General features: G+C 41.8%; 1 protein-coding gene across 1 annotated transcript in view; it reads right to left on the bottom strand.

Annotated features, from left to right (window-relative positions):
- The window catches only part of LOC126272875 (probable G-protein coupled receptor CG31760), a 644,703-nt gene that overhangs the window by 124,635 nt on the left and 499,514 nt on the right, over window positions 1–20,554 (bottom strand). Inside the window, exon 6 of the mRNA XM_049976099.1 lies at window positions 4,054–4,163. Coding sequence (XP_049832056.1) covers window positions 4,054–4,163 — 110 coding nt within the window. The remainder of the gene's footprint in view (window positions 1–4,053; window positions 4,164–20,554) is intronic.

The raw sequence follows: 20,554 nt of genomic DNA, 5'->3' as shown, positions 1-20,554 counted from the left end.
TAAATTTATAAAGAACGCAAATTCATGGGTGAACAAACTGATCAAATAGGAGTCAGCTATTGAAGGTGAGGCCTTTATTCACTTGGCAATGGAATCTGTAGCACTAAGAACGCAAAAGTGTACAGAACCTGTCTGAACACTGCAGGGTACTATATTCACAGTTTATAATGTTATATAACAAGCGTACGAGCTGCGTTGGATGTGCATGCAGGAATATGGTCGGGAGGTCCAGGCAAGACAAAAGACGCAGAAGACGGAAAAGAGCAATAGGCGGTTGAAGTGGAACTCCTCGTAAGCTCTGTCGTGTTAAGCACATGGCAAGGAAGACCTGCTAGTGAAAAGTGTTAATATTAACACGTTTCACTTCAACGTTCAGAGGTGTAGAGGAATCGCGGTAGCGCCAGTTATTAAGGGAAATATGAAAAATTAGAAAACGGAGTAAAGTGTAAATAATTTGGCTGAAGTACCATCAAGCAGACTTACTGCGGTCTTCTTGGTCAATTATGAACAAACAGGGGAATTCTTTACGCATTGCCTTCGGAGAGTGTACAGGTAGCATTAAGCATACACACACAGAAACACACACACACACACACACACACACACACACACACACTATACTTGTTAATCTATATTGTCTGAAAACGAGAACTTTCTACCATTTTCTTCACGTTTAGAGGACTTGAGGCTCAGTGGATGGAATTCCATTTCCTAAAGCAGTACAATGCAATTATGCCCCTTCCCCTCAAGAAAGTGAATCACGTTAGATGATTTGGAGATTTTTAGAGCTTTGCTATCTATAAAACATTTCGAGTATCTAAAATACTACTGCCGATATCTTAGTGCATAGCATAAAAGTGGTGCAGGTGAATTGCCGCTGGTCTGAGCGGTTCTACAGCAATATTTTTCTACTTTTATTTCAATTTCACTTTTGATATCCGATGAAAATATTAATTAACAAATGCTGAAACATGATTTTAAATAAGAATGAAATGTTCAATTGTAATTACTAATGCAGTGAAAATACAATTATTCCCAATAAATTAAAATATGTTAACAATGGGAAGCATAACGGAAAATTAAAAACTTCTTTCCCTTCCAAATACTGAACAATGTTGTTTAAGTATACATTTTTTTTCTATTTTTCGATTGCGTACTTTGTATTTTCTTCGTGTCATTAGTAGTAGGTGAGTTTTGATTCACGAGTCCAATAAACCATATAATTTCACCACTGTGATCTCTAAAAGCCTTTTTATCAACATTATCTCCATTGAATGCAACGGCCTTATGCCTTGTTAGTTGGAGGGTCTGTATACCCGCATGACACCACTCTACTTGTCGACGTGGAAGATAAGGTTCTGCTGCGTCAATATTATTCCCATCATTTATGTACTATATCTTTCTGAATGCATCTTTCATTGGGTGAAACATATGGAAGTCTGAAGGTGCTAGAACCGCGCTGTAGGGTGGTTGAGGAAGAACAGTCCAATCAGAATTTTTAACATCGTGCAGCCCTGCCAGCAACTGTGATAATTGAACATATAACACGTCAGCCGCAGTTGCAACTAAGGCTGACGTGTTATATGTACAGTCCAATGAAGTTTTGTGAGCTACTCTCGGGTTCCGAAAGTGCTTGAAGCTTTGTGTTGCTAAGGAGAAGTAGAAATTCGTTTGCGTTATTGTGGCAACGAAGACGCTGAAGTCGTTTCTTTAACTTCCCGCAGGTAGCGCAGCACACTTCCGAGTTGGTAGTAGCGCCATGAGGAAGGAAATCAAACTGAATAACCGCTTCAGAGAACAAGAGGGCCGTTGCCATGACTTTACCAACTGAATGTGCGGCTTCTAACATTTCCTAATGAGGATAAGGGGCGTGGTGCCATCTTTAAGGGCCTGCGACGATGTTCGACAAAATAATTGTCACGAGCAGCCTCTTAACGAGCAAGTAACTCACCACAGATGGGCCATCATTAATCTTCTTGGTCTTTTCGTTACGCGGCGAGGAGCCCATCGAGAACACACCTTCGAGTTCCACACCTGGTCTACGAGTGTGTTCTCACGACCAACAGTGACGTCCAGTTAAACAGCGAGGTGTTTTATAGTGACCAGCTAAATACCTCGAATGAGAGCATTCGCAAGTATCAACATTCCATGACTCACAGCTGTGAACGACTGGCCGGTAAGCGGGAGATAGGACAGGTTTGCACTAGTCTGCGCTACTTTGTTGCGATGATGACAGACGCCTCACTCAACTGTTCACAGTGGTTTTGTTCCCTGCCCTGTCTCGGTTGACATTCTACAAGCGCCTGTTACTGCATGCGACGCTCTGGTTTTCCGCTAAAGACAAACTCAACGACACCTCTTCCCCAGCAGCGCCCCTCTGTTGAAGACGCTATTTTAAAGGCCACGTATAGCGCCGCCCCCTTTCGGGACTTCTGGAGACTATGGGGGCTGAAGAGGGAGTACTCTACAATGCCCACGATAAATTCTGCATTTTTCAATCGAAATTAGAAAAAGAAGTGTTGCACAACTTATTAAACGCCCCGCCTAATTCGAAATTAAAATACGTCGTTGTTGTTATAAGTTACGTAACTTTTCGTTTGATAACATGCATCGAATTCCAATAATAATAAACAAAACATTTGCAACTAGGAGACGCGCACCAACCGCTTTCAAACTGCAAGACTTACCGTTACGCATCCAGCTGCAGCTGGCTTCGTTCCTAAACTAGCCTGTGATTCAGACCACCAGAGATCTGCAAATACCCAAGCGTCAATTCTCGATGTTTTGCTTTATTATGGAACTGCGCCATACAGCTTAGTTAATTGATAATTTACACCCGGGTAATGGCCTTAAAATACTGCTAAAACTCTGAAGGGGCCAGTCCGTCAAGTACCTTTATGGGAAAGGAAAGAATAAATTAGAGACGGAGCTATGGAGTTGATAAATAGAACTCCGTGTAGATTTTTCCGATTATTGTTCTCCCATCCACAAAGTTTAATTTAAATACACGTTCAATCCTTACTGTAATGCTCTGCACAAAAATGTAAAGTAGAAATTTAAATAACATATTCTCTCAAACCCCTACTTGAGGCGACATTGATTTACTGACCCCTAAATTAATTCCAGCTAGAAGAAGAGAGACAATTGTTATTTAAACTGAAGTTTTACAAAATCAGTTTACAGTTAACTATACAACCCACTCCGTAAGAAAACGCATATAGTGTTTCGTAATAACTTACAAATTTTAGTTCGGTTTACTAGAGGAGTAACTGTTTTATTTTAATATTTTGGGACGTAATATTATAGTTAGAAGAACATTAGAAAAAGTATGCTAGAAGATTGCTATAATTAATTTTGCAATTCAGACTGTTCTAGTCATCTGTGGATGGAGACGTGTTTCTAAACGACATATTTTTTTTATTTTATATTTTCCAAACAAACTATGAATATCCACAAAATATTGTAAGCGATAACATCTCGGTCGGCAAATGACTCCAATCTAGGTAGAGAGCCATCCTCACATCGAACGATAGCGAGAGAAAACTATCCACTTCCAGTACTCCCAGTGCCAACATCAAGACTAAAATTAACCCGACATCCACTAAAAAATATTGTCCCATTCATTATCACACTTTGTGCAGTTCCATTTGTACCCAGTTTATTCTTCAGGCTTATTATGTGTTTGTAGACTGACATGCGATGGCGACGTTGACGATAGACACGTCGACGAGGCATGGTGCTTCAATGCTGTTGCAGATATAGCTCACAGCGGAACAGAATATCGTACGCGCACTGTAGTTGTTTTAAGAGCGCGCGTACCTGCTGGCGGGCCGGCAGCAACGGGTTGCACCATGCAGCCTAACAGGCGCACAGCGGCCAACGCGGCAATATGTTTTCGATTTTTTATCAAATTGTTGCATCCTTGAGCCACTGCGATTCTGTGTAGGAGGATTTGTTAGTCGTTTCAGAAATTACCGTAGCTCCACCACTTACGTTTGATATGTACTAATACAAATGAAACAGAATTAAGGGATAAGGAGAATGTGAACTCACCTCCACGTCTTGAGCATGAGGGCGCCGTACGTGAGCGAGAAACCGATCTCGCGCAGCCACACCCTCAGCGTGCACGTCACCACGTTGGGCGTCGGGTACATCACTATCGTCTGGGGGCATAACGGAGACAGCAATTAGCGTGCAGAAAAAACGGATCTTTAGCAAAACTTACCTTTCAGCTAAAATCAGTCACACTTGTCACTAAGCACCTACACTCCTGGAAATGGAAAAAAAGAACACATTGACACCGGTGTGTCAGACGCACCATACTTGCTCCGGACACTGCGAGAGGGCTGTAAAAGCAATGATCACACGCACGGCACAGCGGACACACCAGGAACCGCGGTGTTGGCCGTCAAATGACGCTGGCTGCGCAGCATTTGTGCACCGCCGCCGTCAGTGTCAGCCAGTTTGCCGTGGCATACGGAGCTCCATCGCAGTCTTTAGCATGCCGCGACAGCGTGGACGTGAACCGTATGTGCAGTTGACGGACTTTGAGCGAGGGCGTATAGTGGGCATGCGGGAGGCCGGGTGGACGTACCGCCGAATTGCTCAACACGTGGGGCGTGAGGTCTCCACAGTACATCGATGTTGTCGCCAGTGGTCGGCGGAAGGTGCATGTGCCCGTCGACCTGGGACCGGACCGCAGCGACGCACGGTTGCACGCCAAGACCGTAGGATCCTACGCAGTGCCATAGGGGACCGCACCGCCACATCCCAGCAAATTAGGGACACTGTTGCTCCTGGGGTATCGGCGAGGACCATTCGCAACCGTCTCCATGAAGCTGGGCTACGGTCCCTCACACCGTTAGGCCGTCTTCCGCTCACGCCCCAACATCGTGCAGCCCGCCTCCAGTGGTGTCGCGACAGGCGTGAATGGAGGGACGAATGGAGACGTGTCGTCTTCAGCGATGAGAGTCGCTTCTGCCTTGGTGCTAATGATGGTCGTATGCGTGTTTGGCGCCGTGAAGGTGAGCGCCACAATCAGGACTGCATACGACCGAGGCACACAGGGCCAACACCCGGCATCATGGTGTGGGGAGCGATCTCCTACTCTGGCCGTACACCTCTGGTGATCGTCGAGGGGACACTGAATAGTGCACGGTACATCCAAACTGTCATCGAACCCATCGTTCTACCATTCCTAGACCGGCAAGGGAACTTGCTGTTCCAACAGTACAATGCACGTCCGCATGTATCCCGTGCCACCCAACGTGCTCTAGAAGGTGTAAGTCAACTACCCTGGCCAGCAAGATCTCCGGATCTGTCCCCCATTGAGCATGTTTAGGACTGGATGATGCGTCGTCTCACGCGGTCTGCACGTCCAGCACGAACGGTGGTCCAACTGAGGCGCCAGGTGGAAATGGCATGGCAAGCCGTTCCACAGGACTACATCCAGCATCTCTACGATCGTCTCCATGGGAGAATAGGAGCCCTGCATTGCTGCGAAATGTGGATATACACTGTACTACTGCCGACATTGTGCATGTTGTGTTGCCTGTGTCTATGTACCTGTGGTTCTGTCAGTGTGATCATGTGATGTATCTGACCCCAGGAATGTGTCAATAAAGTTTCCCCTTCCTGGGACAATGAATTCACGGTGTTCTTATTTCAATTTCCAGGAGTGTATATGACAAAATGTCTAACCTATGCAGAGATCCAGGTAAAGGTTGCCTATCTAACAGCTTGCACGTGTAACATAAATCTAGTTGTATCGTGTAGGCTTTTACGGCCGGCGTCTAGTTAATTGAAACTTCCGGACTAAGAAGCCGTTGTCTAACAGTAGTAACTCTTACCCCTGACGTTTCGTTGCCACCTGGGAAAAATTACTACTGTTCGGCCATGACCTCTTAGCCCGGAAGTTTTAAATAATAAATTTGATTCCGAGTGTTTCATGTTATTACTGGTCGAATTAAAAAAATGATATGCTGTCATAAAGTGCACATTAAGAGGTATAGTCCTGTGGCAAATGTTCAACACAGCAATGCAAGTACTACAATAAGAAACTGTGTACATGTTCCGAAGCGCATAACCCACAACGAGCAAATTGCCCAGAATATTTTCATCTAGTATTAGAAAATGGGAACACTTAGCGACTTCCAAGAAACTTTACGCATAGTATAAAACCTGTTGGAAGCATTAGGCCTCTGACTCCCTCCACAAAATGATGAAAGGAAAGAAGTTCGTAGCAAGCTATTTTTTCACTAAGTTTCCTTTAATTTACGCCTAAGGTCACAAACGTTTTGTTAACAGATTACCGGTGTCGGTCTAAAATGACCATCATCAGATCTGCAGCAAAAAGTGGGAAAAGAAATAAATACACTCACCGATTGTCTACAGATTAAAAACAATAAATAGTCCATAATGAAAAGTCGCGTCGCGGACAAATATATGCATTTGTGCAGTTTAAGGATGAAGAGGTATACCTGTATTATAAAAAGAAAGTCCTAATGGGAGGCAGCCATTGTGTCATCGTCAAATGTTAAATGCACAATCAGCACCAGCGTCGCCAAATTTATGTAAATAACATCAGACCCACGAGTCATGTTGTCATTAGTAGCCACAAGAAGTTTGTGACGTAAGTTCACCAGGTGTCGCTGATGTCGGCAGACACTAGTTTTCAATAATTAATTGAACAGCATAAAATTAAGGGGTATACAAAAGTTGAAGGCTGTAAAGAGCGTATAGCGTATAAAAGGCATTACAACAATAATAAGCGATAAAATAGAAAACGATAAAATTCAGATTGTTAAAAAGGGGAAGAGTTAAGGGACAGTAGTTGGCATATGCTGAAATGCCAGTATTCCTGATAATGACTTAAAACCTTTGATACTGCACAGGATAGTATTAAAAAGCATAAACTGTCCGTCTAGTAAAACTGCAGCAACGGGCATGACGTTTTACTTTATTGCTTCATTACTATTAACTCTTTTCGTAACACAGTCTACATATAGTATCAACAAATATTACTGAATGTTGCTGCAAGATTTTGTTATGGTACGAGAAAGGGTTCAGGAGATATAACATCACAAACATGGAGATGTTTGAAAAACTAACTTTTGCTTAAAACGCAGAGCAGATTACCCATACTGTACTTATGTATTTAGTAAGGAGAATATTTAGCGACTTCCTATTACCTTGAAATATTATTTCAGTCCTTTTCTATGTTGTATCCTTCTTGCATACTTAACGTCAAATATTTAGGCATAACTCATATCTATTGTAATAAGGCTTGAACCTGATTTAAATAGTGAAGTTTTTTTTTATAGGATCGAGGTTTATTGGTTTTGCTATGGTTATTATTCCACTGTACCGTGTTACCATTATACAATTATTCATCCTCAGCGCATGAATTACCAAGGAGTGTGATGACTTATCAGGCAATATGTAAATGAGACATTCAAAAACAAAAATGTGACACATACTGGTTTACAGAAAAGGTATTTGAATTTCTCATGTTAAGAAAATGGATCGAGCGATCTATATGTAACTTGAAAAACTCTTTGTAGCAAGATCGCATCAAGTAATATTTATTACTGGCAACCATTTTCGACAGCAGACACTGTCATCTTATGATCTCCAAATATTTTTTGGCTACAAATCGAGTTGAATTACGAGTCTATCACTCATACCATGCCGTCTTTATGGTGGAGAAATCCAGCAAACTATATACAGAGGTGATAGAAGTCATGGAATATCCCGAAACATTGTATCGAACCGCCTTTGAACCTGCGTAGTGCAGTAAATCGACATGGCGCCGACCCAACAAGTTCGTGGAAGTCCCATGCAGAAATACTGAGCCATGCTACCTCCTTAGCCGCCGTGCCAGTGCAGGACTTTTTACACGAATTGACATCTCAATTATACATGTCCCAAGGGCGATCAGGATGGCCAAGGAGAATTGTTTCGAGTGCCGGTGAAGACAGCAGTTTTGGATCCAAGCAATGGAGGAATGGGTCTAGCCGACATCAAGTCTAAAGCGATGGCATTGTATGTCAAAAGAACATGGAGCATAATGTGTAATGATCCAGGGTGCATTACAGCAAAACTATACCATATTGTCAGGCCAGAAAGTGTAGAGCCGCCGATAAATGTAGAAAAAATAGGTTTGAAGCTGAAACACATTAGGGAGTATTATCTTGAACTAAGTTATCTCAGAAAAAAGATTTGAAACACCAAAAACGTTACAGCAAAGGCGATTTTAGCTGAAAGACGGAAACACAGAAACCAAATATGCTGGAATAGCATGGAATGTGGTCTGGGAAAACATGAGTTGTGATGTTCTTTCGTCTGACTTGAGAACAGCGTGGTACAAGGTAGTCAATAACATTATCAGCACTAAGAGCGTCTCTTTGCCATTGGTTTAAGTGACAGAAACCTCTGCAGCAAATGCAACCTCGTTGATAGTGTGCCTCATCGTTACACTTGTGGAGATCGGATTATCAACTGGAGGTAGATCAGGGAGAAAATTACTCGAATACCAAGAACTTCAGCAAACAATGAACCGACTAACATTTTCTTCAGACCAGAGGAATGTTACTACCATCAGGCAAAAAATAACGCAGTGATTTGGTTGATGGCCAAATATAAAAGTTATGTTTTTAACAATATTGGGAGCGATGAACATATTGAATACAAGATGTATATGGAAAATGAATTGAAGAAAATACTCAAATATCAGAATCACAATAAGAAATAGGTAACATGCTCCAAATTTTCTTCAACCGAATGGGTATAGGTTAGGAACTGGATTCCTAGTAGAAATGGAATGGATTGGGTCACGTTCCCGACCCTAACCTCACCTGCAAGTCACACATGAGAAATAAATCAGCAGTACAGCAGATACAATAATATGGCGAGAAACATCTGGTGTCTGATATAAAGGAAGATCTTGATGTCCCTATAGATGAGTTTCGAAGGCTGGAACTGACAAAAATAACAAGGCAGAGAAATATTTTGCTATGTCACTGTTCGGGACTGCTATCCTGTCCACGTAATTTATCCTGGAAGGAACACACATCAACGATTTAGTGAATGGTTAATTTGGGTCTGGGAAATGATGGTGAGGAACCAGCTGCAGAAGACGAAAATGTGCCGCTGGACTGCCACCAGTTGAAGGTGACAGTGAAGGTGCTAAAATATGCTACTGCTGAAGACTCATTTTTTGAATGCTGTAATTTATGACTGCAATTATGTCACCTTATTTATGTTATTTCATTGTAGCCATTTTTGTTACTGTTTTCGGTGAATAAAAAAAATATCATTCCTCGAATTGTCCAGAAAGAGCTTCCAACCAGTCACGATCAACTGTGGCCCTTTGATATCGTGCATTGCCATAAATAAAAATTCCATCGTTGTTTAGGAACATGAGGTCATTGAATAGATGCAAATGGTCTCCAAGCATCCGGACATAACCATTTCCAGAAAGTGATTGGTTCAATTGGAACTGAGGTCAACCGCATTCCACGTAAACACAGCCCACACCTTTATGCAGCCATCATCAGCTTGCAGAGTGCCTTGCTGACAACTTGGGTCGGTGGCTTCGTGGGGTCTGCGTCACATTCGAACACCCTACAACCAGCTCCCCCCCATGAACCATGGACCTTGTCGCTGGTGGGGAGGCTTGAATGCCTCAGCGATACAGATAGCCGTACCGTAGGTGCAACCACAACGGAGGAGTATCTGTTGAGAGGCCAGACAAACGTCTGGTTCCTGAAGAGGGGCAGCAGCCTTTTCAGTAGTTGCAGGGGCAACAGTCTGGATGATTGACTGATCTGTCCTTGTAAAAATAACCAGAACGGCCTTGCTGTACAGGTACTGCGAACAGCTGAAAGCAAGGGGGAACTACGGCCGTAATTTTTCCCGAGGGCATTTAGCTTTAGTGTATGGTTATATGATGATGGCGTCCTCTTGGGTAAAATATTCCGGAGGTAAAATAGTCTCCCATTCGGATCTCCGGGCGGGGAGTACTCAAGAGGATGTAGTTATCAGGAGAAAGAAAACTGGCGTTATACGAATCGGAGCGTGGAATGTCAGATCCCCTAATCGGGCAGGTAGGTTAGAAAATTTAAAAAGGGAGATGGATAGGTTAAAGTTAGATATAGTGGGAATTAGTGAGGTTCGGTGGCAGGAGGAACAAGACTTCTGGTCAGGTGACTACAGGGTTATAAACACAAATTCAAATAGGGGTAATGCAGGAGTAGGTTTGCTAATGAATAGGAAAACAGGAATGCGGGTAAGCTACTACAAACAGCATAGTGAACACATTATTGTGGCCAAAATAGATACGAAGCCCACACCTACTACAGTAGTACAAGTTTATATGCCAAGTAGCTCAGCAGATGACGAAGAAATTGTATGATCAAATAAAAGAAATTATTCAGATAGTGAAGGGTGACGAAAATTTAATAGTCATGGGTGACTGGAATTCGGTAGTAGGAAAAGGGAGAGAAGGAAACGTAGTAGGTGAATATGGAGTGGGGCTAAGAAATTAAAGAGAAAGCCGCCTGGTAGATTTTTGCACAGAGCACAACTTAATCATAGCTAACACTTGGTTCAAGAATCATAAAAGAAGGCTGTTTACATGGAAGAAGCCTGGAAATACTAACAGGTTTCAGATAGATTATATAAGACAGAGATTTAGGAACCAGGTTTTAATTTGTAAGACATTTCCAGGGGCAGATGTGGACTCTGACCACAATCTATTGGTTATGACCTGTAGATTAAAACTAAAGAAACTGAAAAAGGTGGGAATTTAAGGAGATGGGACCTGGATAAACTAAAAGAACCAGAGGTTGTACAGAGTTTCAGGGATTGCACAAAGGAGCAATTGACAGAAATGGGGGAAAGAAATACGGTGGAAGAAGAATGGGTAGCTTTGAGGGATGAAGTAGTGAAAGCAGCAGAGGATCAAGTAGGTAAAAAGACGAGGGCTAGTAGAAATCCTTGGGTAACGAAAGAAATATTGAATTTAATTGATAAAAGGAGAAAATTTAAAAATACAGTAAATGAATCAGGCAAAAAGGAATACAGACGTCTCAAAAATGGGAACGACAGGTAGTTTAAAATGGCTAAGCAGGGATGGCTAGAGGACAAATGTAAGGATGTAGAGGCTTATCTCACTAGGGGTAAGGTAGATACTGCCTACAGGAAAATTAAAGAGACCTTTGGAGATAAGAGAACCACTTGTATGAACATCAACGGCTCAGTTGGAAACCCAGTTTTAAGCATAGAATGGAAAGCAGAAAGGTGGAAGGAGTATATAGAGGGTCTATACAAGGCCGATGTACTTGAGGACAATATTATGGAAATGGAAGAGGGATGAAAATGAAATGGGAGATACGATACTGCGTGAAGAATTTGACAGAGCACTGAAAGACCTGAGTCGAAACAAGGCCCCCGGAGTAGACAACAATCCATTGGAACTACTGACGGCCTTAGGAGAGGCAATCCTGACAAAACTATACCATCTAGTGAGAAAGATGTATGAGACAGGCGAAATACCCTCAGACTTCAAGAAGAATATAATAATTCCAATCCCAAACAACGCAGGTGTTGACCGATGTGAAAATTACCGAACTATCAGTTTAATAAGTCACAGCTGCAAAATACTAACGCGAATTCTTTACAGACGAATGGAAAAACTAGTAGAAGCCGACCTCGGGGAAGATCAGTTTGGATTCCGTAGAAATCTTGGAACACCTGAGGCAATATTGACCCTACGACTTATCTTAGAAGCTAGTATAAGGAAAGGCAAACCTACGTTTCTAGCATTTGTAGACTTAGAGAAAGCTTTTAACAATGTTGATTGGAATACTCTCTTTCAAATTCTGAAGGTAGCAGGGGTAAAATACAGGGAGCGAAAGGCTATTTACAATTTGTACAGAAACCAGATACCAGTCATAAGAGTCGAGGGACAGGAAAGGGAAGCAGTGGTTGGGAAGGGAGTGAGACAGGGTTGTAATTTCTCCCCTATGTTATTCAATCTGTATATTGAGCGAGTAGTAAAGGAAACAAAAGAAAAATTCGTAGTAGGTATTAAAATCCATGGAGAAGAAATCAAAATGTTGAGGGTCGCCGATGACCTCGTAATTCTGTCAGAGACAGCAAAGGACTTGGAAGAGCAGTTGAACGGAATGGATATAAGATGAACATCAACAAAAGCAAAACGAGGATGATGGAATGTAGTCGAATTAAGTCGGATGATGTTGAGGGAATTAGATTAGGAAATGAGACACTTAAAGTAGTAAAGGAGATTTTCTATTTGGGGAGCAAAATAACTGATTATGGTCGAAGTAGAGAGGATGTAAAATGTAGACAGGCAATGGCAAGGAAAGCGTTTCTGAAGGAGAGAAATTTGCTAACATCGAGTATAGATGTGTCAGGAAGTCATTTCTGAAAGTATTTGTATGGAGTGTAGCTATGTATGGAAGTGAAACATGGACGATAAATATTTTGGACAAGAAATGTAGTGCTACAGAAGAATGCTGAAGATTAGATGGGTAGATCAGTTTACTAATGAGGAAGTACTGAACAGGATTGGGGAGAAGAGAAGTTTGTGGCACAATTTGACCAGAAGAAGGGATCGTTTGGTAGGACATGTTCTGAGGCATCAAGGGATCACCAATTTAGTATTGGAGGGCAGCGTGGAGGGTAAAAATCGTAGATGGAGACCAAGAGATGTCTACACTAAGCAGATTCAGAAGGATGTAGGTGGCAGTAGGTACTGGGAGATGAAGAAGCTTGCACAAGGTAGAGTAGCATGGAGAGCTGCATCAAACCAATCTCAGGACTCAAGACAACAACAACAACACAACCAGCTCATTCGACCAAGCGACGGTTTTCCACTCTTCTGCGGTCCAACCGACAAGGTCACGAGCCCAGGACAGCCGCTGCAGGCGATGTCGTGCTGTTAGCAAAGTCTCAGCCCATTAGCGCCACATTTTGCATCACTGTCTCAACTTATACGTTTGTCGTACGCCCCGCTTTGATTTCTGCGGTTATTTCAAGCAGCGTTGCTTGTCTGTTAGCACTGACAACTCTACGCAAACAGTGCTTCTTTCCGTCCTTAAGTGAAGGCCGTCGATGACTGCGTTGCCCGTGGTGAGTGTTAATGCCCGAAATTTAGTATTCTTGACACATTTCGACAATGTCGATTGGAATACTCAATTACCTAACGTTTTGCGGCATGGAATGCCTCAAGTACCATGTGGCGTTCAAAGTCTGTTAATTCCCGTGTGCGTTCATAATCACGTGGGAAACTTTTTCACGTGAGACACCTGAATACAAATGACAGCTCTCCCATTCAATTACCCTTTCATGCCTCGTGTACGCATTACTACCACTATCTGTATATAGGCACATCGCTATCCCATGACTTTGCCACTTCAGTGTACGGAAGCTTCGTCAAAAGTTAAACCAAATACGGAAGAAATTCACCTTTTGCAATGGCCATTGGGCAATGGAATGCTACATGTGTGAATGAACATGCCAATTCCACAAGGTGCTTTTCGTCTTTATACGGTTTTGTCTTTGACAAAGCCTATGTTTCATATGTTGTATATTCTCCGCGATATAAGACTTTAAGTGAATTTTAATTCACTTAAAATCCCTTTCCGTGGTATTGGTATTTTAACATGGGACTATTCTATGCGTCTAAAAATACCTGAACATGGTATGTCTTGTTCGACAATTCTTTCTGACTAACCATCCCACCATCTGGTGATACGCATTGCTTTGATACACTTTGACGAATCTGAGTAAGCCGTAATCAGGCGAAATGCATTATTTGGAATAAAATTAACGTGGCAGTTGAGACTGTCTCCTTATATAATTGTTTGTAAATTTAAAGAAAATTTAACATTATACAAGGGAGATTCAGTTTATGTTCTGTAACGTCTACGTTGCATTACTAGCATAGGACAACAGCATTACTTGTACGAGGTGCATTCAAGTTCTAAGGCCTCCGATTTTTTTTCGCTGGACTGGAAAGAGATAGAAACATGCGCATTATTTTAAAATGAGGCCGCATTCATTGTCAATACGTCCCAGAGATGGCAGCACCCTACTGCAGATGGAATTTTACCGCCAGCGACGAGAACGAGAACGGTTTAAATATTTAAAATGGCGACGTTTTCCTTACTTGAACAACGTGCAATCTTTCGTTTTCTGAATTTGCGTGGTGTGAAACCAATTGATATTCATCTTCAGTTGAAGGAGACATGTGGTGATGGAGTTATGGATGTGTCGAAAGTGCGTTCGTGGGTGCGACAGTTTAATGAAGGCAGAACATCGTGTGACAACTAACCGAAACAACCACGGGCTCGCAAAAGTCGGTCTGACGACATGATCGAGAAAGTGGAGAGAATTGTTTTGGGGGATCGCCAAATGACTGTTGAAAAGATCGCCTCCAGAGTTGGCATTTCTCTCGGTTCTGTGCACAAAATCCTGCATAACGACCTGAAAATGCGAAAAGTGTCATCCAGGCTAGTGTCACGAATGCTGAGAGACGACCACATGGCTGCCCGTGTGGCATGTTGCGAAGCAATGTTGACGCGCAACGGCAGCATGAATGGGACTTTCTTTTTGTCGGTTGTGACAATGGATGAGACGTGGATGCCATTGCGCCAGTCAGCTCAATGGGTGCACACAGATTCACCGCCACCAAAAAAATTTCGGGTAACGGCCAGTGCTGAAAAAATGTTCTGGGACATCGAGGGCGTAATCCTTACCCATTGCGTTCCAAAGGGCACTACGGTAACAGGTGCATCCTACGAAAATGTTTTGAAGAACAAATTCCTTCCTGCACTGCAACAAAAACGTCCGGGAAGGACTGCGCATGTGCTGTTTCACCAAGACAACGCACCAGCACATCGAGCTAACGTTACGCAACAGTTTCTTCGTGATAACAACTTTGAAATGATTTCTCATGCTCCCTACTCACCTGAGCTGGCTCCTAGTGACATTTGGCTTTTTCAACACAGTAAGACACTCTCCGTGGCCGCACATTCACCAGCCGTGCTGCTATTACCTCAGCGATTTTCCAGTCGTCAAAACAGACTCCTAAAGAAGCCTTCGCCGCTGCCATGGAATCATGGCGCCAGCGTTGTGAAAAATGTGTACGTCTGCAGGGTGATTACGTCGAGAAGTAAAGCCAGCTTCATCGGTTTCGGGTGAGTAGTTAATTAGAAAAAAAATCGAAGGCCTTAGAACTTGAATGCATCTCGTAAATAAGTAAGGAAAACATGAACGAACTTTTTAAAATTTTTGTGATATAATTGTTGTGTTGGTAAATTATTGTTGTGGAAATGGTTTTGCGTATTGTATAGAATCACAAACGATGAGAAGGGTTGAAATGGAGACTCGGGCAGCAAGTGTGGAAACAGGGTCCAAGGCTTTTACAATGGGCGTCATCACAACTAGTAGAAGTGTGGCAGGTCGTCTGATGGCAACTGTATGGAACATCTTGTTCTTTACGTCGGTGCTCACAAACTTTTTGTCTGTTGACAAATGGACATTTATTCCTACTGCGCTTCATATACAGAGAGACTAGTATGATAATTGATGAAATCTTATACTCACCCTTCTTGTGAGAGATTTATAGCAAAGCCTGTCTGTTCCACGAGGCAATACCATGCCGTCTGGCCACTGTTAGTTTACCATACTCGGGACAACACCTACCTGGTATCATATGTAGAAAACTGCATTGCTTAACATATGCAGTCCAATCCCATGGGTAGCGAGGACCAACCTGTTAACACTACTCCACAACACAAACATGTTCGGTCCTCGATGGTACCACTACCACCTCACTAGCATTATACAGTCGATTTGACAAACACAGAATGACCAACACACATTATTAACTCGTCGATGTTTGGGAGGAGCTATAAAAAAGCAAGTGTTACCTTCGAAACGATAGCAAGGAGACAAGTGGCTGCAGTCATATCCCTCTGTTGACCGCCTCACTGACACTTTTTTTCGGAAACACGTATGTCCGAAGTTGGAAGTGATCTGTGTGCTGTATCCAGCCCAAGATGAACCTGCCTGTCGCGCCACACGCAGTTTTCGATGTATGACTGCATGCATGCATTCAAAAACGATTCACATCTGTCTCCAAATCCTTTCGTGATTATGTGATGGTACACTTTATCGTGTGACAATGTGAATACCCCACCGTTCTCGCGTGACAATGTTGTATCTACAGTCGCCGACCAGGTTCACATCTACTGTTTTTTTTTTTTTTTTTTTTTTTTTTTTTTTTTTTTTTTTTTTTTTTTTTTGTAAGGTTCAAATGGCTCTGAGCACTATGGGACTTAACTGCTGTTGTCATCAGTCCCCTAGAACTTAGAACTACGTAAACCTAAGTAACCTAAGGACATCACACACATCCATGCCCGAGGCAGGATTCGAACCTGCGACCGTAGCGGTCGCGCGGTTCCGGACTGTAGCGCCTAGAACCGCTTGGCCACTCCGGCCGGCTGTTTTTTATTTTCTTTGAACAGAACGATACGTTAACACGGATATTTTGATTTTTAATTGATGCATGGACTTTGTATATTTTGTTGTGTAATAACGCAATGTATGTTGTACACCCAACAGTTCGAATAATGTTCCTGAGTTACATGCCAATGTGAGTTTAAAACAGATTATGGACATACAAAAAATATCAATGAGGGCAGAGTTAATAATTTGTGTTCTAATATGTGCACTTAATATCACAGTAGAAAACACTAGTTCATCCTTGGGATAGTTCGAATTGTTTCCAAGTAGTAACTTGGTATGCCTATTTTCAGTCATATTTTACGGTCGGTACCGTAGCAAATTAATTTACATACAAACGATGTTTTTATAGGCCACCTATTAAATTTAGACGTTTCATTAACTTTCGAGTTTGATGTTGCTACATTTATCGCGTCGTGGTCCATATAGGTCACACATTAAAACGTGAGTAGTTATAAGAGATCATTTTATCAGTGGTATGCTAGTTGAAATGTCTGTTTTATATATTTCCAATCATGTTCTTTATCACACTGCTTGTGTATTATACATTACAAACTGTATCTTGGTTATCATTCTTAAATACTTGATTAGCATATCTTCCATGAGTTTACATGTTTATTTTGGTAGATATTCTAAAACAAAAATAATAAATTTTTGTCTTAGCAACAATTAGAGTAAACTGTAAACTTCAGTCATAAACGCTGATACAGCATAGAAATCAACATGCCACATTATGTGCGTGGGCTGAGGTTCAGTCAAGTTATGATTTATCACTTCAGTTTGATACTAATCATGGAACCACATGTTGCGAAGAGCAGACCTCTATACGGTTTCTAATGTAATTCGAATTCTAGCCTTTTTGAAGTACTGAATGGTTCGACCAACTGAGCATTTGATATGCACCCCGGACAATTTTTTATGATCAAGTAGCCTTCAGCTTTATGGCCATCTGTAAAGATGGTTTCCATGCGGATGAATGTGTTTTCTTCTGTGTTAGTACCTTTATTTTCATGTTGTGGCTGGCTACGATACCTTTTGTTTTACCCTCCACTCATCCAGTGACAGTGGTCGTCATGTAACTTGTTGACCTCACCTGGTGCGGCTCATTACAGACATTTCATTAATTTGTTATTAATAATGTGATATTAATAAGGTGACTCCAGTGAAATGGAGTGAATTTAATGGGATTAATGAGAGTACAGCGATGTGTTTATTTCATGTCCTTTTAATTTTCTGTAATGTAACGTGATACTGGGTGTAGCACTTGGTTTTTGTGGACGAGCTTTCGAAATGAAGGGAGCTGTAAATATGAGGAAGGTGACTTGTAGTGAGTCTCAGCAGAACTATCCCTGAGGAGCTGAGGACATGCAGCCTTTTGTACAATTACATGGTGTATCAAAATTAATTGTGTGAACACATACAGTTAAAAGTACACGATACTAGAAGGCAAAATGTCTCAGTAAACATAGGGTCGGAATTGCATCTTTCAAGTTGTGAAACAGATCTCTTCTATTGGAAGCTCTTTGCTTCCCACATTTTTGGAAGTAGTAGTATGGACAAAAACAAGAAAAAATGTCTAGTAAACATCTGCTTCAAAATGAATACCTTAAAAGTTGTGAGCAGTTGTTCATTAGAAGAATTGTGTTTACAAGTACCGAAGATGAGCTAGTGCTCATAGGTATACATTTAGAGCACATGTTTACTGGTATTCTTTTCTTGTTTTGGTCCACATTAACATCTCTCAAAACATGGAAAGCAAAGAGTTTGCTGTAGAAGAGATTTGCTTCACAGGATCGAAGATGAAAAGTTGCTCGTAGCTCTTAAGGTATGCATTTTCGACCATATGTTTCCTGAGACTTTTTTGCTTCTAGTATTGTGTACTTCCAACTGTATTCGTAAACTCCATAAATTATGATAGGGGAGGAGAACAGCTCGAGGGAGTGGTGTAGAGGTGGGCATGCTACTGTGCTGTGTAGTGTATGTGCTGTAAACGGCCAAGGTAAAACCATTTCTTCCAGTCGACATAACTCTGTTATTGGGATGTAAGCACAAGGATCGCGGAATATAATAAAGTAAGGTGAATACTTCAGCAGATAACCGTTCTCCAGCTAGCCGAAATAACATATTGAAAGACGTCTGGCATAAAGGTTCAGAAGTTGCAGCAAAGTCAGTAAACGGCCTTGTGAATAGTTTTTTAGAATTTCTCTGGACCTGTAATGCGAGGCTATCTGGTTGTTGACAGAGAGCACTGATTGGTGTTACAGATGTGATCTCCGGAGGATAAATTTAGCGGAAAGTTTTTTCTTTCTTTTTTTTATAGAAAAGCAGGAGGAAACTAAATACGTTGGCTTATTGACGTTTAACCTTTTCTTGGAAGGATATTTTGTTGAAGGAACAATTACACCGTCAGCAGGCTGTAGCAACTTCAGAGGGACCGGTGGTAGAACTTTGCTGGCAGGAAGAATGGAGCAGGCAGTACTTATAGAATTGAGACGTAATACTTCGTCACGGATCTTGGAGCCGAACAGACGAGAAGTCCGCGAGCTTTACTCTCAACTGGAGGATCCGAATAGAGCTCAATGTTCCTGTGCACTGTAGACTGTTGTAACATCGAACTTTATGTGGCACGGAGACACTACGTCCTCACTCTGCTCATATTACACCAAAGATTATGGTGAGCATAGCTTCAGCCCTTTCATATTAGGACAAGCTAGATGACAGGTTTCACTGTACCATGTTTGTCAGTGCATCCACAGGTCTACAGATTCTTTGGTTCTTGATTCAGACAAACAGCCATGGTAATCGTTACTTAGTCATGTTGCGAAAGATTTCACAAGTCAGATGTTAAGTTATCATTCAACTCCACCCCATCGTGAAACTTTACCAGTCTTAGATTTGCTATTCTCATCGTAAAGCATATGGTAGTCACTTTAACAGTTTCGTAATCATCTAAAATGTTTCATGATTCCAATGCTTTTTGTTATAAACCACAGAGTGCACTTAAATCTTCAGTTTCTTTTACATTTTAACTTTCAGAATGACAAATAATATGTCAGCTCCTCAGCATCAGATCAATGCTAACGCCAAACAGATATACAGCATTACTAGATCCGTTACCTACATTAACGTTAGCAGTAAGACTAAAGGGTGTACCTATTACATGATTAATTCTCGTGAAGTTTAATTCCCTTACACATACGGGGTTTTGCAAAAGAAACGAAAGTTACCCAATGGTACACGCATATGTTCAGCAGTAACAAGTGTATTTCCTTACCCCACTGGATCTGAAATAAAATATTTCAATCTCTTGGTAAAATGATTTAACGTTAGACGACCAAGAAAAAGGTGACTCATAAACTTTCGGGCGGTTGTTTACATATTACTATGAAAAGTAGGCGGCAGGGCAAGTGATTTTATTGTTCGCATCTGAAGTCACATTACTGCTCCAAAATAAAGCTGATGGTGACGACACTATTTATATTGAAGTTATAATGAAATGTAGACATTTCGCTGCTTACAGGCATTGGTAACTATCAACGGGGACAGTTGACAAATGTTTGCCCCCCACTGGGGCTCTAACCCGGGATCTCATGGTTTCATGAGATCCGACTCAGCTGCCAAGGACGCAGATTATGGTGCGACTGCACGGTCTTACCTCAGGTACGTTCGCCGTGAGACCCACACTTCCAACTTACCGGCCAATGATCTTGTTTTAGTACTTTTAAATGTCAGTTGAAAATTATGTAGTACTGTAGAACATTAGAAACACTAAATTGAACACATTTCTTAAAAAAATTAAAACAAAAAGGTGGCTGTTGGATAGAACGTCTGCCATGTAAGCAGGAGGTCCCGGGTTGGAGACCCTGTTGGGGCACACATTTTTCAACTGTCCCCGTTGATATTTATCAACGCCTGTAAGCAGCGGAAAATGTAGATTTCCTTATAACTTCATTCTTCGAGAGGTGCAAGATCAATGTTATCTGTACAGATAGGAGCTTCA

This window comes from Schistocerca gregaria, chromosome 5 (assembly GCF_023897955.1).
Source record: "Schistocerca gregaria isolate iqSchGreg1 chromosome 5, iqSchGreg1.2, whole genome shotgun sequence".
Lineage (NCBI taxonomy): Eukaryota > Metazoa > Arthropoda > Insecta > Orthoptera > Acrididae > Schistocerca > Schistocerca gregaria.
Note: the sequence above shows the minus strand (reverse complement) of the source record. Positions and strands in the feature narration are given on the sequence as shown.